A 26,398-nucleotide genomic window follows, 5' to 3' on the forward strand; every position below is an offset into this window, starting at 1 on the left:
ATGATATTTGCGCATCTCTTCTGAGTAACAATGAGGAAAACCACGAGGAAAGCAACAGTATAAATATAACAGCCAAAAAGAAAAAAAAACAAAGAAACCAACAACAAAAATCTGAAAACCCACACACATTGAAAAAAGCAAAAAAACAATTCCAGATATAACAGAGGAGATGATGACAAATGATGTGAATGTTTCAAAACACTCTACAAATAAAACAACATTATTCAACAGGAAGCAACAAAATTGCAAAAAGAGGCAATGATGTATCATGAGACATGGAATCATTTGAAAGAAGTAGTTAGAGACATAAGCCACACACAGGATTGCTTGTCTTACTTGCACAAGTATCTCGAGGGGTTTGAAAGGTCTTTCACCATGAAGCACTCGCCTCCGTTCACACAGAAAGTTTTCTCCTTCTCGGCACACTTTACGAGATGGCTCGTCCCAGTGGTTGATGTAGATGTAGCTGGATAGGAGAGAAAAAAAGGGGAAAAGTTACATTAATTTTTCCCCCTTCTAAGCAGCCTTCACTCTTACATTATCCCAAAAGGAAGAGTTCATATAAGGTACAGTGGACTTCACTAAACTGTCAGAATTGCTAAACAACAGCAAAGAAATTAAGTACTCTCTGGGTCTAATTAAATAGAGCTAAATTATAAAAGAGGTGATTATAGAGTTAATTTTATTATAATGAAGAAGGAAAAGGAGCTCAATATTTTTTTTCCTAACCAATATCTTATCTTCTAAGATAGCTGGAAAAGAGAAGTTCTATTGTCTGTCATTAAGTAAAATACTTTTTCCAGGAAGGCTCCAAGGTAAACGATACAAAGTCATGTTAACATAGATCAATTTAGGTATCAATTTTTTAATGACAACTAATTGGCATTATTTATTTTAGAAATTATGTTTTATACATATATTGATTTTAAATTTTTTAGATACAATGTGTGTAGTGAAGAAAAACACAAGGTGGCTTATTTGTTTCAAAAGAAAAAAACATTATTAATTGAATATTAACATTGAATTATGTTAACTGAATATTCAATTAATTGAATATTAACATCTGTATATTAACATACAGATCTGAAGCTATTCTCTTCAAAATTTTTATTCTACTCTCATTTTTCAGAGGAACATTGTCCAACATCCAACTGCTATCATGCTTTCAAGGAAGTAGAAAGGCAGTTTAATATTGCTGCAAATGTAGAATAAAGCACTACAAAATACACCCATTTTGAATTAAGAGTAGAGAGAAGTCCTAAGTTTGTTTACAACAACTTGATGAGATGGGCTTGATATTTGTTCATCAAACTTCCTATGTGGAGGTGACACTGAAAATGATGCCCACACCATTGGGTGTGTGAATTAAATGAAGCCAAAGCTCTCAGTTTTGAGGCCTCAGGGGCATTTAGTAGCAGAACCTCTGCCTACCTACAGTATTGGGAACACTGTGGGCAATGCCTGTCTCAACCAAAAAAACGTCCAATTTACATAATGTTTATCACTCTCAGGAGGAAAAGCAAAACCAATATATCGAGCTGGTATAGATTCTATTTACTATTTCAGGAAAAAAAAAGTCTATCTTCAGACAAAAGCTTTTTCTTGTCTACTGCTACATTCTTACAGATTTTTAATTCCTTGCCTTCTTTATCAATTTCTATTTTATTGTTTGCATGGGAGTTTCAGATGCCCTTGTTTGCTTTTGTTTGACCTGTCATGTATTATTTTTCTCTTTTCTTCTGCCTTTCCATTTCTTTCAAAAGTCTATATTTGCACAGATAACCTAATTTTGACTCTTATTCTGCTTGATTTTTATTCTATCTGAACGAATATTCAACATCTGATTATTCCATTTCTGAATTACTTGTGGCCTTTCTTGTTTCTTATTCTCCTGTCTAAGGCATGTTTTTGGACCATTTTCACCGATCTCAGCATGCCTCTTAGGAGTAACAGCAAAAGACAGTCAAAGAGACTTGGACTTGGGAGACAGATCTGGCTCATGTCCCACCTCCTACCAGCTGTGTGTCCTTGAGCAAGTCATTTAATCACCTAGAAGCTCTATTTTTCCATTTAGAAAATAGGAGTAATGGCACTTTTACAGGATTTTGTAGAGATTATACATAATCTGGGTAAAGGCATTGGCACGAAACAGGCATTCAACTTCGTTGAATAACAGCAAGTCCCAATGGGTGAACAGGGAAAAGTCTTAATTTGGGGATTTATCAGTCAGATAAAAGGCGTGACAGTGGAAATCCAGGATTTCAAAGATGCGTGCTATTCTTGAATCATTACTGGGATAATTAAGAATTAGCCCATTTTTTAAATTATTATTCTAACAAAAAGGCCCTTTTCAAAATGCATTTCAAAGTATATTTCTTGGGCCTCCGAACCAACTAAATGAAAGGAGCAAGGGAGAATGAATGAGAGGTGATTTTTTTTACTCTCAACTATCAGCTATACTTTAACATCTTTATCCAGAAGAGGGGAAGGTTAATTTGCATTGTTTGATCTGTAAAAATCACAGAGTAGACAGCACTTCTCTGTATCACATGGCATATAATTTTGACATGATATATCTTCATGTGAAAAACTGCTTGCTTAGGTGCTATGTATTACTATTTTCATCCATGGCAATTGCTTTTTAAAAATATTGGAAAAAAGTCTGCCAGAAATGTTCAAGGTTTTGTCTTTAAGGCTTTCAACTGCTGACAGGATTCCGTGGGATGACAAATTGGGCAGAGTACCCTTCCCGCCCCAGGCGACAGTACTGACCGGGCCACCTGCAGGGCGCTGTCACCATTCACTCTGGCTGAGGGACCTAGTGGGTCTGAGTCTCTGACAGGTTGCTAAGGATTTTCCCTTCACCCAACCTGAACAGCAAACACTGTACACAGCCTCTCTTAGGACAAACGCTGAGGCTTTTTACTAAAAACAACAACCACCAGTATCTCCCCCACCCACCCCCAAATGCAGACACTCCACATAAATTATAAACTAATAATAAAAATTAGCAGTGATATGAACAAGACCGAAACATCCCTCTTATCCATCCCTTAGACATTCTGACTTTGTGAGATTATCAAAATGAGATTAGTTAATACATGTTAAAACTAGAAACAGCATTTTTGTTAGCCCTGAAAAACATATTTCTCCCTGAAATGGTTATCATGCTAATGCTTTCTTGAGGCGCTCAACTCTGACACGTTCATTTTAAAAATCATTAGATCATTACTTGAAACGAGTAATGGGATATTTGATAGTAAAATAATTCTTGGGAAACGAAGTCACAAATAGCTCATCCAGTCGTGGACTATTGTGCTTATTAGCACTTTTCTCCTTAGCAGCAGGGAGATCAAAAAATGATCATGAATTCTAAAGCAGCAATTAATTCCCAGGTGATGCAAAGTGTCAAGTGACTGGATACAGATGCTCTGAACCAACAGCCAAACACAGGAATAAGAGGTTCTTGTCAGAAGGACCTAGAATGGAGACAGTACTATATGCACTCTACAGATTGTTGCCAGGTTGCCCTTTTCTCTCCTTAGTTGAACACGGTGCACAGTCGGTCCTAAGCAGGCCTATAAATTTTGCAGTGATATCCTTCCTCTTTGGCTTACAAATACTGTATCCCTAAATCAGTTTCCATTTGGTAATCCAACCAGAAAATAATGAAACAGACAAAGCAGGTTCTACACCAAACTATGCAAACCACCTCTTTCTGGGGGAGCTGGGAGGAGTTTTCTTAGAGGCAAAAGCTGATGATTTTGCAGATAGAATATGTTTCAATATGTCAAAGATTGCTCCTAGCAGTTGTTCCAGGAAAGTGGTGAGGCAGATCTCACTCATTCAGCGCTTCATAAACCCTGTCTTACTCTGCTCTGTGATGCGTTTCACAATTTGGGAGTTATTGTCTAGTAATTGCTGAAATGAACAGCAATTAGAAACACTGCAAAATATGACACCATCATTTTTATGTTTGCCATTTTCATGAACACTTCATCCCAAATACACTTTCCTTGGCATGTGAGCAGCTACACGATTATAAGGAAGAAAGAATAAATAAGGCAGAAATCTATTACCAGAGAATGGACTTTGAAGTGTTTTAATCTAGACCTGGTCTAAGGCAGACACTTCAAAGAGTTTTGGCAAAAAAAAAAAAAAAAAAAAAAAAGAGTCAGAACTAATGATCATCTCCAGGAAGGCTGCATAGTTCTCCCACATAGTGGAGCATAAAGGGCCCCCAAAATCCTTTACCACACAGTAAAACTGCCCCCACACTTCCTTCCTCCCTTCCTTCCTTCCCTTCTTTCCTTTCTTTCCTCCCTCTTTCTCTCCTTCCTTCCCTCCCTCTTTCTCTCCTTCCTTCTACAATTATTTAATAACTGGTTATTATGTGCAAGACAGAAACAACAACTAAAGTTACTGTAGTTAAAAATTGTAAGAACATGACCAACTCCCGCTATAAAAGGAAACCTTTATAGATAAAATGTACTAAAATGAACATTGAAATTAGATGAGAAGAGTCAGGTCCAAGGATCAGTTTTGCCAATTATCCTGCCTACCCCCCTGCAAACCTGAGGTACCACAGGGTTGCTGCACAGTTTGTAAAAATACTTTGTCTATTGTAACACTGTACACAAATGTATGATACCATTACTATTATTAATGGCATAAAAATGGAACAAAGGAAAGCAAAAAACTTTCTGTCCAGACTCTGCAATGATATTTAATCAACACTCAAGTGTTGTTTCTTAGGAAATTATTGTTCTGCACAATGTGGAGAGAGAGGGCCTCATTTGCAGGGGAACCATTAGATGATTGTAAATCATCAAGTAAATATCAGTAATGTATTTTCACTTTATCATAAATGCTTGCCAATAATTTATAACCACTAAATTTGCTTATAAAATAAAACTGAAGACCAACTTGAGTTAAATAATATCATACATGCATGATTATTTCCTACTTTCAAGATCTATACAATTCCTTAATATCTCTGAACTTCCAAGTTACATGAATTAAACGTCCTTAGAATATTATGTGTTATTGTAACAGTTTAAAAACTATGAAATATTTTTAAATGGTATGATGTCCATAAGATATGGAACATAATATAAACTTTGTAATTTAACCTTTTAGAAATCATACTATTGCACACTTTTTAAATATACAGAATAAAAAATTGAGAAACAATTAAGTGTTCTCTGCTCATTGCTAAATAGTTTCCCATGGAATCACACAACATTTCCTGCAGAGTGCCAGCTTTTCTGCTCAAGAGACGCTAAAAAGAAAATAATGCTGAGGAGGATGGCTTGCTTCCTTGCTTGTTTTAAGTGGTGTTTTCCTTATCATTCAGTGGACAGGCACCAGTAGACCAAGACCATTACACAAATGCAAGATAAGAAGTCACTCTATTCTTCTTTGACAATTAGCAGGAATTAGCATGAGTATACAATGTATATGCCCCACAGAGCAATCATTAGATCCTGTTTTCCCTAGTGAATGAGTCCCCGCCAGCAGTTTTTAGGACAATTCTTACTGATTTACTTGCAGAAAATTAAACTAAATAACTCTATGCCCTTTCATTAATGAAATATACACATTTTTAACACTTTTAATATTCTAATATTAAACTGCCAATCACTAGGAAATTACAATTTTTTTTAACCTTACCTGTGATATCTTCAATGCTTATGTATTTAGAAATCTGCATGCTTTCTTGCTCTTTGATCTCCCAGTTTAAGAAAAAAAATCTAAAATTGTAATTCTTGCTCAGTCTATCTCCTATGCAATGAAGTACTACAAGGACATTGAACTCCTACTGGGAAAAAATGCTTAGGTGGCTCCTGAAAATGAAGCTCTAGAGGACAAGCTTGAGCAGGAAATGCTGTGCCACCTAATGCGGCTATTCTAGATGCCAAGGGAATGATAGGTGGGGTCATTAGTTTCTAAAGGAAAAGTCCAGAGTGAGACTGGGAACCACAGAAGCACTCTTATTCTGGGCTTGCATTTTTTCCTGAGTAGTAATTCAATCCTTTGCTGAATAGCAAGTAGGTACTTGAAAGAGAAAATAAAAATGACCTGAGGACATAAAAGAAATCAGTACAGACATGGAGGTCCTTAGAGCCAGTGTAGTGATGGAAAGTAACATGTCATCTGTCCTGACCTCTCCTTCACTGGACTCTGTTAAAGAAATAAGAAAAGGGAAACCAGGAAAGGGAAGGGAAACCAGGAAAAACTCTCAGGAGTCCATTAATAAATGGAACCAGAACTCTCTAAAGCAGAATTAAGGCATCCAACTCCATGAAGCTCAGGACTTAGCCAATAAACTGGAAGCAGTCAGAGGTGCATAGACTACCTACAAGGTAGTCCCAAAGAACAAGTTGGCCCAAAGAACAAGTTGACCCGGTGGGCCAATGGAGATTAACTGGTTTAGCTGATGAACTTGGCCTTTGTTATCATTTAAACACGTATCGATGGTAGGACTAGAAAAGATCTTAGAAGATTGTATAATTTATCTTCTATCTTAAAAGATGATACAAACCGTCTCAAAAGAACAGTTCTGTCATCTTTTATAAAATACCTCTAGCTAAGAATTCACCAGAGTGCACAAGGGAAGGCTGCCCAAGGTCACAGGGACTGGGAATGCTTCCTAAGTGAGTAAGATTGCCTGTGGATTCTTCCCTCCCTCGCAAAGCTCTCTGGGCAGACTCTGATATTATTTCTTCCTCTTCAGGAGAATGACAAGTGACCTTTGGGTGTTTCTCCTCGTAAAACAAAATTATAATTTTTGTTGTAACACTGATCTCATTTGCAGCTAAACAGAAAGCAAATTCTAAGTTCCCAGCCATGGCTGAGCAAATGATTTGGTGTCTTTAGACAGTGTTATCCTTAGAAAAATAAGATTGCCAGGAAAGGTTATTTTTCAAACACAGAAGTTGCTGGGTTTTTTTTTTTTTTCTCTCTTTTTTTTTTCCTCCTGACATTGCATTTTACTCACGACACAGTCCAATCACCCTAGTCTACTACTTCTTAGGGAGCAGCATCTCAATGACATAAATGCCTTGGAGGATGTCACAGCTTATCCAAAGAAGGTGGATATCCCTCAGTGGATAACTCAATGGATGGAGTTACAAGCAAGCTCTGTTTTCTTCTTCACAAAGCCAATAATCTTTTCTTAGCTAAGAAGCCAACTCCAGAAACACCTAAGCATTCTGCTATATATTTTCTACTGATCACTGACAGTTTTATACGAGTATAAAATTTCCATAGCCTGGAGTCCACAAACTTTCAAGCTGTCCCTTGAATCTTTTTTGAATCTTTTTCTATCAATACTTATGCTAAAGGAGTACAATCTGTGCAGCCTGCAAAGCAAATATTAGCAGTCCCTTTGACTGGGTTAATTTGATATATTTATAGACCTCACAAAGGCTAAATGTTAGAGGCATGCATTCTTTACTATACTCTGCATTTTCTACCAGGAGCATTTTGGTTAGGAGAAGGTCATGCCAACGTGGAAAATGTTAACCTGTCACTTTCCAAAGTAGGCAAATTTTCAGCACCAAACAGAACAAATCAGAACAAAGGGGACTGAGCTTCCAACAACCACTGAGGACTCAGTAATTCAATGAGCTACTGAAATTACCATGTGACATTTAATAACACAGGTTAATTTGTTCATCTACTAAAACACATTTAGAAATGAAAGCAGATGAAAGGTCAAAAGAGAAATCATAAGGTAAATTCATTATCTTATTTAACAAATTAAAAAAAATCATGGTATATCAAGAAATAAAAGTGATATGGTCATTTCAATAGATACTGAATATTTGATGAAATTAAAAAGTCAATTTCTCTATAACTATCAAGTATGCTTATCCCTAAAAATCAAACTTGAATTTAATCAAGCATCCACCTACAAGCACATATGGGAAGTAAAGTAAAAGGCACCGTGGGGAATGCAATCAGTAAAACCCAGACTATGGGGAACTTATTAGGACAAATAATCTGGTTCCCTCTAAAAAGAAAAATTTAAAAAAAGGGGAAAAGGAGACAAAGAGAGCTAGAGCTAGAAACAAACACAGAAAGTGAAAAATCCAAAATACAGACACTTACAAGAGAATTAAGAAACATAACCAACCAATCAAAATGGTTGTGAATCTTTTTCAGATCCTGACTCAAACAAACTGTCATAAATGTACGCTGCGTATGTCAGAGGAAATCTGACCACTGATTATAGAATGAGTAATACTAAGGGGTTATCAATTTTTGTGTGTCAAATGTATTATGGTTATGTTTAAAAATAAAATGGTCCTTATCTTTTACAGATACCTACTGAAATATTTACACATTAAGAGATAAGATGTCTGGGATTTGCTAAAAAATAGTAACAGGGATGGCAAGTGACTGGGATCAAGATGAAATAAAACTGACAACTGCTTTAAGTGGGTAATGGCTACATGGAGATCAATTATACTGTTCTTTGTATTTTTATATATTTAATGAGCATGTATAAATGTACATTATTTACAGGCATGTTTAAATATATGCTTATATGTATGTTTAAAATGTAAAAATACAAAAAAAATATTAATTTTAGGTATTTCAAAACATGTCTTTATAATGTAGAATTAGAATGATCCTCTGTATCATTTAAAAATATCTACTTTTAGCCAAAAACCTAAATCACTCTTAACACCAAAACCAGATTTCCATGAATGGTAAAAACAAGTCAAGGGTGTCAACTGTCCGTGCTGTTATTTAACATTGCTCTGAAAGTTCTAACCAATGCAATAAGGCAGGATTAAAAAATGGTGATATAACTTTAGGAAATGAGAAGATAAAATAATCACTATTTGAGGATGATATGATTGGATACCAGTATTAACTACCAAGGAAACACAGTGAAATAAAGTGATCATAGTAGCAACAGAATATATTAATCAGGTCAGTCAGGCATGAATCTAACAATCAATGTGCAGAATAAAAAATATTTTAAAAGAGTGATATATTAAGAAGGTCAATTAGGCTTGTGGTTGTGGGAGAAGGCATTCCATTAAAGGGAAAAGCCAATAAATTTGTGGAGGTAGAAAAATAAATGTCATGGTCAATGAAAGGTAGCAGTTCAGTATGACTAGGGTATGGATTATAAATAAGGAGGTGAAGTTAACGAAGCTATAAAATAATAATGCACCCATATCAAGAGAAGCCCTTGATAACCTGGCTGGAATTAATGCTTAATATATAGACCATAGAATTAGGTTTTTGAGTAGGACCACATTTAACAAAACTAATGGTCTACCCTAGAGCCTTTGGAAGGGGAAAAAAGGGGGATGAGGAGACCAGTGAAGAAGTTATGATTAATACAAAGGTCTAGATGAGAGTAAAAGAGTGTTCAAACTAGCAAGATTAATGATGGGAAATGAATAGGGACCATATTCAAGAAACCACGCTGTATTTATATACATTACAATTCAGCAGGAGCTAAATGCTGGAGTTCATTTGTATTTCACACCTTGTCTTGCACCTCAAACAGTTCAACACACACTTTCTCATTACCCTTTACACAATGTAGGAAGCCCCCATCATGTCAGCAGACAGAGGAACTGAAAAGCCTGTTCTCAATGTTCAATACTCATCGGCAAAGCTAAAATGTCTGTTACAGCCGAGACTACATTACCGACGCTTTCCTAATTTGACTATACCACATGTCTGTTGATATACAGGATCCTATTAAGAATAGATAATACCACAGTTGGCCTGAAATTTTAAGTTTATTGCACAGACTCAAGGCAGGGATGTTCCTTCCCATCTCACAGAAGCATCTTCACTCCAGGAAATGATTTCTGACCACTGTTTTAAATAATCTAAACTTTCAGTACTCTGAATCAAGGAGCTTCCGTAAAAGTGTAGCAAAAACGGGTTGCAGGAAATACAGACACGGTCCTCCAAGTGGTTCAGGTTTGAGCCAGGCCTGTTCGAACAGTGGCTCTGCAGGCACAAAGCCTGAATAATATTCCTTAGAATGTCACCTTTGCAGATTGAAACACACCTCTCTAAAACCCCGATTGCACACTGCAACATACCATTTAGCCAAATGACTGCAATTCTGTGTTTGTGTGACGGCTGTAGACATGAATAGCCAGTTTATGTTTCCACAAGCACAACATTTTCCTCACTGGGACCAAAGATTGCTGTATATAAAGGAATGGAGAAGTAGAGTCATATTTGAGCATATGAACCTGGCTCTATAACACTTGGCCAATTCCAGTCCATATATTTTCCCACAACTCCCAGGAGTTCCTTGTTACCAGGTTTGTGATCGGAGTAGCAAAACATCTCTCCCTGCAATATGATGTGTTATTAATATAAAACTGCAGTTTTTAGGTTCCCGGTACAAATTCTATAGTAACCAAATAACACATGAAAAATCTAACTTTTTTTCAATGGTGTATTATTATTTCACACGTGACCAATCTGAACAGGCATAAAACAAGATTCCAAAAAAACATGTAATTTTAAAAGCTTCACCTTGAGAAAACTATTTTGTTTTTTCCTGCCCCCAGAGGACTAGCTGGCCCCATAATACTCAGTTCAGAAGAGGTCTTGTTTCTCCAAAAAGAATATACATTTTAGGTCAGAGAAAGGGGCAGCGTAGAAGCAATATTACTGGCAAATGCTGTGCCTTTACAGGAATAGAGCCAAAATGATAAATTGACTCTGACTACGTTATGCTTAAAGAAGCCTTCTCTAAAACACTGTGTTTTCTTGGTTTCTGTTTTCTTTTAAATTTCTGAGCCTCTACATTAAAGCTTAACTGGCATCTGCTTTTCTACTGTTGGCATTAAATCCTGTTGTTCGATGGAAAGGAAATAAACAGGTGCACACACTGAATTCCTTTTCTAAATTACACAGTATTTTTTAAGAACTGGAGCCATGTGTTTAGCATCTTACTATCATCTGGTCTTGCTGCTATATATATATAATATATATATATATTATACACACACACAGATACACACACACACACATCATTCAAGTTGTTGGAAAAGCCTAATGGAAATCCTCTTGGTTACAGTTAAACCCAAAAAGGGGCATGTTGAAGCACATCATAAAAAGAAAGCTAGAGTAGAGGTCAGGACCTTAACTCAGCTTGTCTGGCCATTTCCTTACACCATCAGAAACAGGGAATATTTAAGAAGGTTCATACACCGGACCTTAGTTATAATTTATTAGTTTTTTCCTGGTAGCACTATATCTATTTATGTAAATGGGCTAATAAAACATTTCTGTCTCCTGGAGTGGTAACTAAGGCTGAGGTCTTCTCCCACTTCTTTTAAAGCATAAACCATTTTTGTGGACGCTGAAAGCACGTGTTGAATACAGATCTTTGTTCTTTCCATCCACTATTAAGGTGTGTCACATCCCAACACTCATCAGGCAAAAAGCTTAGAACAGGGAATCGTGGCTGTTCAGCCCACCAGCTATGAGGGCACCATGGCTCTACAAAGCCACCTAAAAATTGAAGCATTCAAAACCATATCCTAGGCTGTGTCCATTTTTCCAGTTCCTCATATTCCCCTATAGTTCTTGGAGAAGGGTCAGATGTCTTCAGCTGAGACTTGTCTTTTATTCAAAAGCTTTCAGAAAGCAGAACTCTTTGCAATACTAACGATGTGTCTAGTAGGAATCTGCATTTCTAGTTCGGCTCAAATAGGCATCGCCAACACCTAGTTAAGGAATCTTCCAAATCCATATCCACGGAACCCAGCGAGTGCCACAACAGGGAGACACGTGCAGGACCTATACTTCTGAACTCCACCGAGGGAAGAGGTCACGGATGACAGGCAGGTTCTGGGATATTTCTAAGCAGAAAAAACAAAAGCCACACCAGGAATTCGAGACCCTGCTAATAAGAAGAAATCAGACCTCTGACCCTATTCTTTAAAAAGGTCTGGTGTATTCATTCATGGCTTTTCCCTTAAGAAATCTTTAATTCTAAAAATTGTGAAATATACTTTTGTTGAAAGCATCAGAGATTATTCCTGGTTTCACGCCTTTGTGGGGTGTGGACATTCAATCACAGGGATGATGATGTCTCCTAATAGACGTCAGTCACACACAAGTGGAAGATCTTTTCTGTTCAGAGGCTCCCATCTCCTTGCTCTGTAATGCCTAATGTTATCTACTAAAGACTCCAATGCTAGGATTTTTCTCAATGTCTGAAGAACCCAGGGAAGTGAGTGATTGTTCTACAGAAGCCACACAAGCCCTAGGAATTACGGTGATAATAAAAAAGGATCTTCATTACCAGATAAATTCAGCAATCCTTTATTGCCCCATTCAAAATGTTCTACATAAAAAGGTTCTCAGAATCTGCCAAACGGCTACATGGATCTATCACAGCCACTGGAGCTGGTCTGAGGCTCATGTTTGGGGAGCTGGCTCCCACTTGCTAGAGTATTCTGCGTGCATGTGTGTGTGCCTGTGATTGGAATGTGGCTCTTCTTTCCTTGAAAAATCAATTGCACTCTGTCACCTGTTGAGTGCAAGGTCAATGTTAATTCTTTAGTATTTTTTTTTTAGAAGAAATGATAGGAAATGAAGAATTCATTGGTAAATAAAGATACAAGTTGTTTTTTTTTTTAACTGTATCTCATCATTCCTGTTAACAAAGCTCTTTTCCTACAGCTAGGAAAGTACCCAAGATATCCCATGATTCCCCCCCCCCTTTTGTTGTCTAGACTTTTTGCTTGATTTTAGTGTAATCAATTGATATTAGTAGTTCATCATGAAGCCAAATATAATTTTAAGCAGACTGATCCATTAGTTAACAATACTATTAAAACATATTATTTTTCAAAACATTTATAAAATATAATTTCATCCTTTGCCAAATTCAACCCTTTAAGTACCCACTTGGCCATTTTGTTTGTTTTCACTTTCCGATTGTATGTATGTTTGTTTTCAGGATCAGAAAACCATGTCATCTGTGAATTATTTCAGTTGTAAACAACTAATACAAAGGTGAACAAGCAGAACACATGGATGAAACAGAATGGAAATTATAAATGAAGGCATAGTGTTAAAATATTTCTTCTAAAGTCAGAAGTAGGACCAGGCAAACCCACAGTAAAATTCAGAGAAAATTCTAGTGACACACATACATATATATATTTTAAATCTTACCCATGAGTATCAGAAAGAAAATAAACAAAAAATCTTCTGATGGCAGATGTATGGGAGAAAGGGAGAGAATAGGAAGGATGTTGGCTTTGTGAAAACTTAGCACTTCTTGGAATCTAGACAGTAAATCTGAAGTTCAATTCAATTAGGAAGGTTCAGGATGCCAGTTTTGCAAAGTAAATAAGATTGTAATATCCTTCAGGGACTAAAGTCACATAGTCACAGGAGGATTTGCTGCAACTAGAAAGATTTTTGATGCCCAGAACTGGTTACTTTCCTTAGTTTGTTCCTTTTTGTTGAATGCACCATATTCCTTAGGCTGACAGTCTGGAAGCTGGTGTGATTCATAGTAAAGTCTAGGTAGGTTCACATCCGGATGTGAAGTTGAAGTTTTCTATATAGAACTTTAATAACAGCAATATGGCACCAAAGAAACTTAGTTGAACAAGTCTAATGAAATTTAATCTGTTAAATGGGCCATGTGATCTCCATTGCTGGAATCACCTTCTAGAGAGACACAAATAAACTATATACATAAAGGCCAAAAGAGAGAAGGTGATAAGAGGTGAGTCATGCCATCTTGTGACTTGTGGGACCAACGCTCCAGGCTCTGGAAGACAAAGCTGACCATTTTACCAACTCTGAGAGAGAAGTCAGGAATGATCCAATTCTAGAGACAAGAGATATAGCTGAATCAATAACATTTTTGCTGTATTTTACAAGTCCTGTGACTAGGCAGAGCATGAGGTCAGAAGAAAGTTCCAACTGTGCTTAGATCAGAGAACCACAGGGGCAGAGGTCCAGACAGAAGGAATCCATCACTATCATAAGTAATTACAGGAAAGATGAGGGGTGGCACCGAAATCTTAACCATAACAACCCTAAAAATGATCAGGACCACTTTAGAATCAAAATAGCAAAGAGAAAAGCCTCACTGCTCAGCTAAACTTGATGACTTAATAAGGCAAAAATGGTTTGTGCAAGGTTAGCTGAGAAATAATCATTTGAACATGGTTGGCGTGGGTCTGTACTGATCCCAAAGGTAGAATTTTTTATGGGTAGCATTTTCAATTTCCAAGGCATAATTTGTAATAGGACACAAATTCCTTAAAAATTATTCAAAAGTTTAATGACACACACAGTTGCTGCCAAAGGGGAAGAGATGAGCTAAATTCTTCACCCTTCTCTTTCTCCCGGCCTCCAACCCCTTGTGTAAAAAAAATAATAATAATAATAAAAACAACAACAACAACAACAGATAAGCCTGCTTATCATTCTGTATAAGGCTACTGGATTCTTTATAATTCCCACCAAATATATCATCCAAAATGGAAATTAATTTTTCCAATTAATTAACTGCAGTCATCATCATTACCTGCGATAGAAACTTTTCTGTCCCAGGAGCATGAAAGTCAGAGAAGCTGTCTCGATTCTTTGAAATGCTAGAATTGATGTCTACAAAATACTGCTTGGGATATGGTTTCTAAAGAATGTAGAGAGATGGAACCATCAGAATTATTATTGGCTTAAAGAGAAAATACAAGGAAAAGGGCCATGTCAGCCTTACTACCTACTCAGGTGCTCATTGTGTTGTCCAATATCCAACTTAGGATGAAACCTTAAAAGCAGGGCCACCGTTTTTCTGGGAGTATCTTTCTGTTGCCTTTCTTATTATTCAAACAACAAATCTCCCCATTGTTAATACTCCTAATTCTAGAATATAAGTCATCACCAACTGCATTCCAAAGTAGCTCAGAGTAAAACATCAAAGAGCCCTTTCAATATGCTCACAACCAGCATTTCTACCTGTCATGCTGTTTACCATGTCCTGGCCATAGGTAAAATTCAAGGTAGGTCAAGAGAGAAGCACAGAAAGATGAGAAGCGAAGAGAGAAGACGTCTTGTGACTGCAAAAATGGAGGTGTTCTCTGGTTCTCCTATTTTGCTCTTAAGCATCTTCTTTGCTCTTTACGGCATAAAAATTTCATAACACAACATTATAGCATAGCCTTACAGCATAACAACCATTTTCTACAGTGATCTTGGCTTCTGAAGTAGAAATCCTAGTCACCTAGCCCAGTAGGCACTTGGCATTGATAATGTTAGCAGTGAGTTGGAAAGACATGCCTTTTTCTTCTATTCTTTCTGGTCCTCTTTTTGGGGAGGAGAAAAAATACAAATGAAATTCCAGAGTTACTTGTGTAAGTAAAGGCATGAAAATTCTTAGCTAAGATAAAATGAACTGATATTCATTAAACACTATGTGTAAGACATTCTAGCATTCTAAGCACCCTTACAACCACCCTCAGAAATAGGTATATTTTTCTCTTTTTCCCAGTTGGAGAAAATGAGGCAAAAGAGATTATGAATACATGACATCTCTGTGTTCTCAGAATAATACAGAAGAATTCCAAGGCAGGTTGCCTCCAAACCCCATAAAATATAGGCACCGAAACATTCTGCTTCATGACTCCATCATCCCTGAACTACGTATGTAACCTTGTCAAAAACAAACAAAACTACAATCCTTTCGCAGACTATTAGAGAAGCCATAGTCTTCCGCTTTCCAGCAAGTAAGTGTCACTTGCTGAATATTTCTGTGTGTTTGCAAACTGTATTGTCAGGGAATGGAACTTAAAATATTACTTTTAGGTTATGCATTCTTAGCAGAGGGTGGGAGGCTGATGTTAGTCAAATTGATGCTATTTTAGTCTTAACTCAGGGAAAATGCTGAATCTGCATTAACTAGTTTTCTGTTGTCTGTTTCAGAATAAAATGGTTACATTTTCTGTTAAGCTTCCAAAGCACTAGAAAACTAAATCGACCTTGAATAGTTTACTGTAAATTAGGAAAGTTATCAGAAATTCAATGATGTGGCCACATAGTGCTGGACTGTTGTAAAGATTTCTATTTAACATTCAAATTATCCTCATTTTCCCTTTTAAAAATATTTTTAGGGAAATAATTTAATTTTCATTTAGTAATGATTTCAAAATTACAATAAAATACTTCATTTCTTTATGAAGCCAAACAGAAATGCATGCACATATAAATGCATGTTCAAATATAAACATGCTGACTTATAAACATCATTGGGGAGTTATGGCAACAGGAACTATTCCAAATGAAATGTTAAATTTAGTTTTGATGCCTATGCAATATTTAATATTTGCATAAGATCTCTGATTGACCTCAATGCAAAATTAATACCACTAAATCCTTTAAAAGCTGATTGTATGCAGCAAAGAGATGAGAAAAGAGAAAAAAAGTATTTCTATAAGAGATGTAGAAGAATTATAAATTATACAAAATCTCCAAGGACATTTGATGTTAAGTTCATTTTGGCTGACTGGTATTCCTTTAACCTCATTTTTACATACCATGCAAATCACCCAAAAGAAGATCTTAAAGACGGGTTCTATGGTAGTGCCCCTTAATTGAAAGTTAAATCCTGACCACCAACTAATTTAAATAAAGCAACTCTTACAAATATGGGCTGTTATAAATAGCTAACAAAAGATATCTTTTTTTTTTTTGGTTAGGTTACATGTGAGAATCATCTAATAAGACTTGCTGTACACATTCATCCCTGACAAAAATAATGCTGTAAGTCAGATAGTGACAGACATAATTAAAGTGTTTACTAATGGCAAATGATTACAAAATTGGAATAAGAATATAAAATGCAGAGTTAATTTGCTTAATTTTAATCAACTTCTTCACGATTCAGTCAATTTTTAGTAATTTTTTATTCAATTGACTTTGCCAACTCTTATCTTTACTTATTTAAAATTCAAAATATGGCAGTGTACGTTATGGATTTGTTCAAAGTACGTTAAAGCTATGGAAAAAATCTGAGAATCACAGAATTTTCTATTTATTTCTGTAATAAGACAACTAAGTAAAACCGTTATATAGGCTTGTTTTTTTTCTTACCTATAAATGCATATAAGAGACATGACTAAAATATTGACCTTTGTAGTTTTAAATGCACCATTTAAAATGGTGCACCATTTAAAATTTCTAGCTTAGCATCCTCTGTTTCCTAAAAATAAGCAGTCAATGTTGAGCAGAAATGTCAAGAAATCAATAAAAAGTAATTAGGAAGAGTGTTTAACGTCCTTGAGAAAAGCTTTGAAGGCAGAAAGGGAAGCTGCAGTATAGTGAACGAACAGTCAACATTCTTATGTCTTCTCCCAGAGCAAAAAAGAAAAGGCAATAATGTAAATTACTTTTTTAAGGGGAAAAACCCCATATAAATGTCAAGTGTCACCCTGGGCCATGTTGCAGTTAATGTGGTTGCTTTTCATTATAATAATCCACAAGTGAAAGCTACTGGGAGTACTGATTTCTATAGGTGTTCAGAACTACATCTGCCCATTTGCAATAACAAACAGAAAAAGGAGCCCTCATTGGAACACCAAGTTGCTTTAGCTAGCCATTCCTGTCATTTCTGAGCATGGAAATTGAGAGAAAGGAAATAATTATGATGTGACTTCAATGTACCCAGGGAAGAAATACACATGATCTCATAGAGGAGCTCTCGTAATAACCTGTAAGTTGGGTATTATTTCCACTGTTTATCAGAAAGTAAACAACTTTGCAGAGAGATTAGAGAGTTTGCCAAGGTCCTACGGTTGGAAAAGAGTAGAGTCAACATTCAAACTCAGGTCTCTGATCACAAAGTCCTTATTCTTTCCAAGATATTACTCAAATATTTTGAATATTTTCAATGATGGCTTTTATTATATGGAGGGCCAAAGACTCCTTTCAGAATCTGAGGAAAGCTATAATTTTTTGTTTACATGCACGAATAAAAAAATAAGCATACAATTTGGAGTTTGATGGACTCCTCCTTCTGAAGACAATTCAAATTAAGAATTCTCCATGTAAGGACTACCTCTAAATGACTTTTGAGTTTTTCTATAATTCAGAATACTCAATAAAATGATTCCATTAATGATGAGAGACCAAGCTATTCCCTTCTATTATTTTTATTTGCTTTGTCTCAGAGGCCTTCCTTAATAATCTGTATGAACTGTCTCAGAATAGATATAAAAACGTTTAGGAACATCACCAAAATTACTGAAGATCATGACAAGATAATCTAAATTAAGGAATGAAAGCTCAATTAAGAGTCTTTTATGTTATGTAAACCATAAGGGCAATTGAGCCTTTAAGACTTTGTTACAAATAATGTCACTATGTTTCCGTTGTATAGAGTACCTATAATAATAAAAAAAAATATGTTATTTAAAAGGTATCCCCCTGTAGCTTAAAAAATAAAAACAAAACAACTTCAACAACCTCAAACTGGTTGGGGGAAGGGACAGTGAAGAAAAAGGTCTCCAGTTTTTGCCATTTTTTTTTTTTTTGAGAGAAAAAAATGCTTACCAGTCTTAAATATTCTTATTTTTAAGTCTGGACTAGCATTATTTAATACAGAAACCCAATTTTCTGAAAAGAGGCTGTAGCAACAACTGATTTTAACAAAGATCACATTCCTTCTGAAAAAGCAGAACAACACCAAAAGCACAAACCAATTAGACATATTATTACTTGTGTGTTTGCACGATGCACAGCTTCAAATACACCAGGGAATTGTGCTTAAATATTTTTTATAATATCATTATTAATGGGAAATTCAAAGTTGAATTATTTTAACAATTAACACGGAAAACTCATTCATATAATTGTAAACATTTTTGGTCATGAAATATAACTGTGTCATTGCTGAATAGTTAAAGATAATAGTTTACTTCATATTAAATTTGATTGTAACAATCTCTAATGGTTTTCCTTGTCCTCTCAATTTCTCTGAACATAATTTGAGGAAGCCTTCTGCTACAGTGACTTTTGTTCTTCCTGTCCATCTCAATAGGGTATGATAAAAGATTAATTTAGCTTTTAAGTCTGTACAATTTTCTTACCCTAGGACATTATAACCATTGATTTTAGGTAACATATTGTTATTATTACTAATCAATATAAATATAACAATGCATTTTTATTTTATAGAAATGGAATGGCAAGTCTGCAGTATCTAAAAATTGGTTATGAATTACTCTAATTATCTGAATTAAAAGTACCATTTATCAAGTGATGAATAAGCATCACATCCCAGCACAAAGTACATTTTTTCTTTAAAAGCTATTATTTTCTCTACAGATGGATTTTTTTAACTTTTTCAGAATATTCAGATACATTAGAATAAAAGAAATACAAAACTGGTTTCACAATAGGACCTTCTAAACTTCTAAATAACTGGAATTATATTAAGTCTCTAAACTGAAGAGTATTTCTGTAAAGAAACAAAAGATTCATTTCTCCAGCTTTGTTTCGACTGAAATCCCTATTCTATAGGAATAATTTTGACTATGAGGTTGAATGACCAACTGAATCAAAGCATACAAGTGAGATCAATACTTGATAAAATACTATTTGAGAAAATTTAAAATTCTGAAAGAAAAGCACCATTCCTTCCTTATGACTTTAATCACCAGGTCCCAAGGATAACTACAAAAGAATCTGAAACATCTGCTTATCTGCAATGCTTGTCATAATTAGAGGTTAACATTCCTAAGTGAAAATATTGGTCAATTTTTCTTTAAAATAAATGTCATTTTATAATTCAACAATCTTGCAAAATCATACATACACACACACACACACACACATATACACACACCTACACATAGCCATATGTTTCTTAAACTTCTTAGTTTTCAAGTTTGACTTAGAAAATGCTAATTGACCATCATACGCACAGAAGACTTGGCCCAAGCACCATGCCAGAAGTATTCCATTTGACTTCCTCTGTAGCATGTCCCACTGTATCTCAGATAAAATAAGAAAACTATACACATTTTTTCTTGTGTGCCTACTCAGATACTTATACCAGCCTGTTTATCTAGCAATAGAAACATAAATACGAGAAAACACAAACTACTGAACTATGTCTCTGTCTACATCTGATCTATTTGTAAATGTAATTAACATTTGAAAATCCTCTGTGAAGTTTTCATCCAAGAGGGGCTTCGCCATGAAAGTTACAGACCTTGGGTCCTACTACCCTGCTATTGTATCAGCTCAGATGCATTAGACAAAGATTTAGTTTTTGTGAAACTGGTGTAGGCATCTGAACTTTAGTTTGGATAATTTGTATCAGTCCAGTTTATCTCGTGTTGCTGAATCATCTTCCCATGCAAATTCCTCTTAAGTAGATTAACAGCCTCTAGGCCAATGGGTGGCCCTACACCCATGGCCTTAAAAATAGTGTCCCATTCTGTCCACTACCCCATCCCATACATGTTCGGGTTCCTTAAAGAATCCCATTTGTTTCTTTTTTCTCTAATCTACAACCTACGATTAGACTGTTCGTATTTAATGATAGACTTGATATTCCTGGCGTGGATGGCACTCTCTTATTTATAATTTTCCCTGGCCGTCTGGCTCCTTCCTGCTCCTGACACTTCGTGAAACCATCTGCCTGACCAAGCTACAGCTTCTAAAAGAAAAATCCTAGGCGCCGGCCCTTCAATTATGCCCCAGTCTCCTGGCAGCTAGAGTTACACAAGAAGGGATGAGATTCCTTCTGCTACTGAATAATCAATGGTACTCATTTCTTAAAAGTTTAAATACAACCCATCAAAGGCAGGGCTTAGTTTCATTGTCTAGGAGGAGGAAGACAGTTCCTTTACTGGATCAAGGTTTGCAGGTTGACATGGCCCACCTGAAAGCTAGACTGCCAGATTTAGCAAATAAAAATACAATTATGTTTGACTTTCCTATAAATATTTCCATGCAATATTTGGGACATACTTATGCTAGCAAATTGTCCATTGTTATAAAAAATTCAACTAGGTATCCCACAACTCTAACAGTATAAGACATTGTAAAGGTTTCCTTTGCTAAGAAGATGTACAATCTCTCTCTCTCTCTCTCTCTCTCACACACACACACACACACACACACACACACACACACACACACACACACTACCACAGTGGTGCTCTATCTCAGGGATTTCCACTCTATTTCTGCTGTGATTAAACCAAAGGTGGTGGACGATGTTTTCAAATTTAAAACTCACTTCAAGCGAACAAAATATCATGCTGCACACACTATGTTGCCCTTTTTTTTCTTCCTTTGACGGTCTCAGGGTCTTCAGGTCCAAAGGCAATAATAACTTGGGACTGAATAACACTGTCAATGGAAGGGCTTTTCTAGGCTGTAAGAGGACAGGTACTGCACAAATTCTTGGAGTCAGCTTTACTACAATACTCTATGTCAGTAGTTATCACTACAATATGAGAGTAAAAGCATGTGGACCCCCCAAAGTAGGCTGAATTTGCAACAGAACTGCTATATTCTTAGCACAGGCACTACAGAGTAGAAGATAATTTCAGAAATGCTATGGGTTAAAGGGAAGAAAACAGAGACACAGACAACTTTTCAAACTATATGGTACTAGCACTTGAACCAAGTTCCTTGAGTTGGAGTTCCAGAAGAAGAGGTGAAATAGCTTGGCCATATGTTCATTTCACTTAGCCACCATGCACGCCACTGACTCAGCAACTATAGGAAGGACATCGGCTTTAGACACAGAGTAGAAAGAACACTGGGCAAAATGGAACCAGTTTAGAGGACAGAGATCTGCTTGGTTAAGAGCCTCAGATTTTATCATATAAAGAAGGCAGATGAAATTGGTGTTCGTTGCAGAAGACTGTAAGGAAATGATATTGGTCTTTAACTACATCGAAGTTGAAGATATGGAATGTTTGTATCTTTAAGGGGTAGAAACTGGGTCCAACTAATGAAAGGTACAAGAACATCCATTTTTCAGTGAAATACATAAAAAAAATTCGTAGAGCTAGTCAAAGATAAAATGGGTAAATTTTGGTAGGCTGGGCTTTCTGGTAACTAAAGAAAACATAGATTCATTGACAATATATAGGAAATGTTCTTCGATGGGACTCCAAGCAATGGAGGTTGGGGTGGACTTCAAACCATTCAAGATTTCTTCCAACTTTGAGGTTCTATTATTCTAAGGAGAAAATTAAACGTGATAAATCAATGATTCTGGTGGTTTGGGCTAAACTCAATAATTTTCATATTTAAGCAAGATCTGATAGGATTTTTACAGATCACAAAGCACTGCATCTAAGTCTTGATTTTAAGCATACTGATTCTAATTCATCAACTAGTAACAGCTTCACATTGGAACAAAAAATATAAAGAGTAGATCAAGAGAAGATCCCCTCTCAAAATGGAAAAATATCTACTATCCTACCAAATTTCTGATTTTTTACATGTCTAAAGCAAAAATCTTGCCATTTTAGCATGTCCAGTATAGTAGAAGCTAGATAAAATATATGGTCACTTACCACACGCTGATTGCTATTCCTAAAAGCTATACTTTATTAAATATATTTTTAAAAATTCAAATGGCTACCCAAGAGCATTTTTATGTTCAGAATTTTATAAATATTTCTAACAATAGAAACAACTCTACATTTTATTAAGCCAAACCAATATTTCCAGTGCCCATAAAAAGCCCATCTCAATGATCACAAATCTAGAATGACAGGCACTAACTGCATTTCTGTCCCCACAGATTACTAATTTCATTGATGAGACTTCCTATAGCTTTTATTGGCCATCAGCAGATGAATGTGGGTGGGGGGCTTAAATGCACTAGGACCAATAAACCCTGCCTATAAATGATAAATATGATCTTGTTTGTGCTATGACTTGAGAAATATTATATTTTAGTGATGTTGTCCAAGAAGGAATGCTTGATCCATTAATTTCATGATGGTAGTGGCAAAAAATAAAGTACAAAATAATCAGATTTATTGCATAGAAGTGCAGGCAACACATATGTATTTTTCTCAAATCACAAAATGGTTTGAGCCTTGGGAAACCAGAACTTGCCTTTTGATACCAATATTGAACTACTCCTTTTGTTTGTTTATTCTGATTGTTTTTAACCTGCTTAGGTGACATGCAGATTAATATTCCAGTCCATGATATGAAAGTTCTTTTGTTTTGTCTTCTGCAAAGCTACTTGTACAATTTAGTAAGCCTTAGGAGACTTTAGCCTGACACTATTACTGCTCCTTAAAGGAAAAGATTCCAGATTATAAATAAACTCTTGGAAAAAAAGAAAGGATCGTTTTGAAGATTCAACTCTGAATTCATTTAATGCAGCTCAACGATCGGTCACAGTTTTTATTTAATATGACCCTCCCACCTTTATTTCCTCCCCAGAGGGTATTGAGAGACTGGGGATAGAGAGAAAAAATTAAGGGAACATTCTTTTTAGCACACCTTGTATATATCATTCCTCTGCTGAGATGTCTGGTGGGCAACCGCCAATTTGTTAGATTAACTCATTTCCTTTGAATCACTCTTTGTTACTGAAGGGCTACAGCTCTGTTCTATAAAGAACCATTACTTTATAAGTGCTGGTTCAGCATATTCCATTTTTGCTGATGGCATGTGACATCAATCAGCATACCCAATCTGAGCACATGCAGAGGAATCAGAAAGGAGAGCGGTGGTGAAGACATCCTTGTCGAGAGATGTTTCCCTGGAAAAGCAATTGCTTTTTCAAAGACTGAATGTGTTGTAACATTACCTGAATGAAATCAATGGGTATTTAGCCCATTAATTGTCTTAAACTATCCCCAAATGAAAGAATAAGAGCACACACTTAAGTTGCACGAAAGTTTTTATACCTAATACTTTGGAAAATATTGCTGCAATGGTTCCAAATTGTTTGCATGTTCATCTTTTTGAAGAAGCCATGCCGTGTGTAGAAGTAAGAATACAACAGGTTTCCATTTCTATATATTATTTCTTGTGAGCAGACTGACCAGAAGAAAGTGAGTTACATTTTCTTTACCCATCATCTTATTTTAGAAAGACAGGAAAAACATGCATTCAGAACTACCTCTTACAAGAATCCCTATCAATTGCCTAAGTCCTGAAAGAAACTATTTCAAAGGAAGAAAAACAGGTAGAAGTTAAAGAGAAAGTAATACGATACAGTCATTTCAATGTAAGTTGTAAGATTTGTTTATGTGTGTTTCTGTGGCAGTAAAGATTCTTTTTCTAATTCCAGATAACAGTGCTACTTCAAAGATATACAAGTGACATTCAGCTCATTAAAAAAATTTAGACAGTGAATCAAAAAATCGACTTCATATGCACCTGCATGAATGGAACATTCTTTTATGACCTACTGCTATTAGGGAAAAAAAACCTGATTTCATTTGATCCTGTTACTGATTTTCTGACTGACTTCTCATTTGATGTCTCAGATACCACTAGAAAATTCTGGAAATCAGAATAATTGAATTGCTTTGCATGTAAGTTAGAAATATGGCATTTACAGCCCATTTGTGAAAATAGGAAAAAAAAATTTAAAAATCATTAATAGTACATCTCTATAATATCATGGGACAAAAGAGATCAGGGCATTTCTCCAACCATTTGGGAAGTCAAAAAGGTGCAAGGATATTTCAGAACCTACAGTATTTATTACAATAGTCATACTCCAAAGGGGTCAATGTAAACCCCCCTGATTTATGTGGTCTGTGTTCAGGCACTAATTGGTTCAGTTGAAGAAGGTCTATAGCACTTTGGGGCCAGAAAATAAGACTACAGGGATGCCCCTGCTGTCTTCCAATATTATTTCTACACTCCCTCCTATCCTTTGACCACAATAAACACTATTACTTAAGAAATTCAAATATAAAAATACTTCTATCAGCAAATAGAAAATATAATTAAATGCTATCCACTTAAACTATTGATTCATTTAAGGAAACCCAACATCAAACCCAAACAGATTTGTACTTTTACGGCAGCCCTCATTTGGTAACTTTTATGCTTTTTTATAGAAAGAGGAAAGATAAAAAGACCAAAATAGGATTGCCAGACAAACGAAAACAGTCTAAGCAACCTTGTAATTCACCTCATTTTCTTGACTCTTCCTTTCCTCAAGTTCCAAGAGGTGAGTGATAATTTTGCAAGTGAAAAATCACAGTAATACTGAAAATAGAATCATCCCTTTATCCATTCTCCTTTGAAAGCTTTGACCTCTGCCAACACAAATGCCCAAACTGGGGTTGCTGTTTGTTTTAGCGGGTTCACTTGATTTTTATACATGTATGATTTCATGTATGATCATTAGGCACACGTGAATTGCCGAGTATCTCAGGCATGGCCTTTTAGAAGCACACACATTTTCCCCACAAGCTTCCTCAGAGAAGTAAGTCCTAGAGTCATTTTTCAGATGTGGGCAGTCTCTAATCAATGTCTTGAAGACAGCACTCCGGACATGCTTACTTAAATATCCATTTTTTAAATTGATTTTTTGTTGTTGTTATAAATGACTTGTGTTGTTACAGCAGGAGAAAGAATTCAAAGAGTTTCCATTTTTGATCTTTAATATGTGAGTCAAGTCTCAAAGATGAGAAGTTCTCTGGCTTATAAAACGAGCCATCCTAGAAGTATACTTGATTTCTAGGAAAACAGAAAACACAATTCCTAGCATTTTGATTTATTTTGTGATAAAGTCTCAAGGATATGCCATCTGTGTGATCTCATAATCTTGGTATCCATCGTCAGTTTATGGACTTTCAAATGTACCCGGGAGAGTTTCGATCCCTCATTTATCAAAGTGTACCATTCACATTTTTTTTTTGTACAAGCAAATGAATGCTGGACAGTTAGATACCTTAAGTCTCTCATGGAATAAAGCAGAGTAAAAATATGTTTTAAATAAATTAGATAGTGATAATTGATCAATAATCTATAATTTTCTCAATTAATTTTTGTCATGTTGAGCAAAGTGAATTATTTTTTAGTTGAGCACATTCACCTTAGTTGATAGCTTTGCCTCCTTCAAAACAGATTTTGATAAATTGAGAAATCAAGACTTTAGTAAGATAGGAAACCCTTTGAAAAATGCAGAATTACTCAAGTTGAGGACCACAACTTTTAAATAGTTGATATTTAGAATTCACCTTCACATTTGCTGATCCTAGTCTTTACACACCTCTTTCACTGAGTTGTCATTCTTCTGGGAGAAAAAGGCTGGGCTTTTCAATAGTGAAAATTGCCAGTTACTGGCAAGACACCCATCCTGGCCGTCTTGTCTCTTAATTTCAACACACGGATTGAATGTCACAGTCATCACGTG

At 35.7% G+C, this 26,398-nt stretch overlaps 1 protein-coding gene and 1 long non-coding RNA gene across 13 annotated transcripts in view; one reads left to right on the top strand and one right to left on the bottom strand.

The window, feature by feature from the left end:
• LOC105877344 (uncharacterized) overlaps positions 1–26,398 on the top strand; it is an 84,457-nt gene that overhangs the window by 41,256 nt on the left and 16,803 nt on the right. The gene's annotated exons all lie outside the window — the stretch shown is intronic.
• The window catches only part of NRG1 (neuregulin 1), a 1,019,909-nt gene that overhangs the window by 41,171 nt on the left and 952,340 nt on the right, over positions 1–26,398 (bottom strand). For all 12 annotated transcript variants that reach the window (XM_075997404.1, XM_075997403.1, XM_075997402.1 and 9 more), the window contains one exon: positions 337–466. In XM_075997404.1, coding sequence (XP_075853519.1) covers positions 337–466 — 130 coding nt within the window. The remainder of the gene's footprint in view (positions 1–336; positions 467–26,398) is intronic.

Source organism: Microcebus murinus, chromosome 24 (assembly GCF_040939455.1).
Source record: "Microcebus murinus isolate Inina chromosome 24, M.murinus_Inina_mat1.0, whole genome shotgun sequence".
Classification (NCBI taxonomy): domain Eukaryota; kingdom Metazoa; phylum Chordata; class Mammalia; order Primates; family Cheirogaleidae; genus Microcebus; species Microcebus murinus.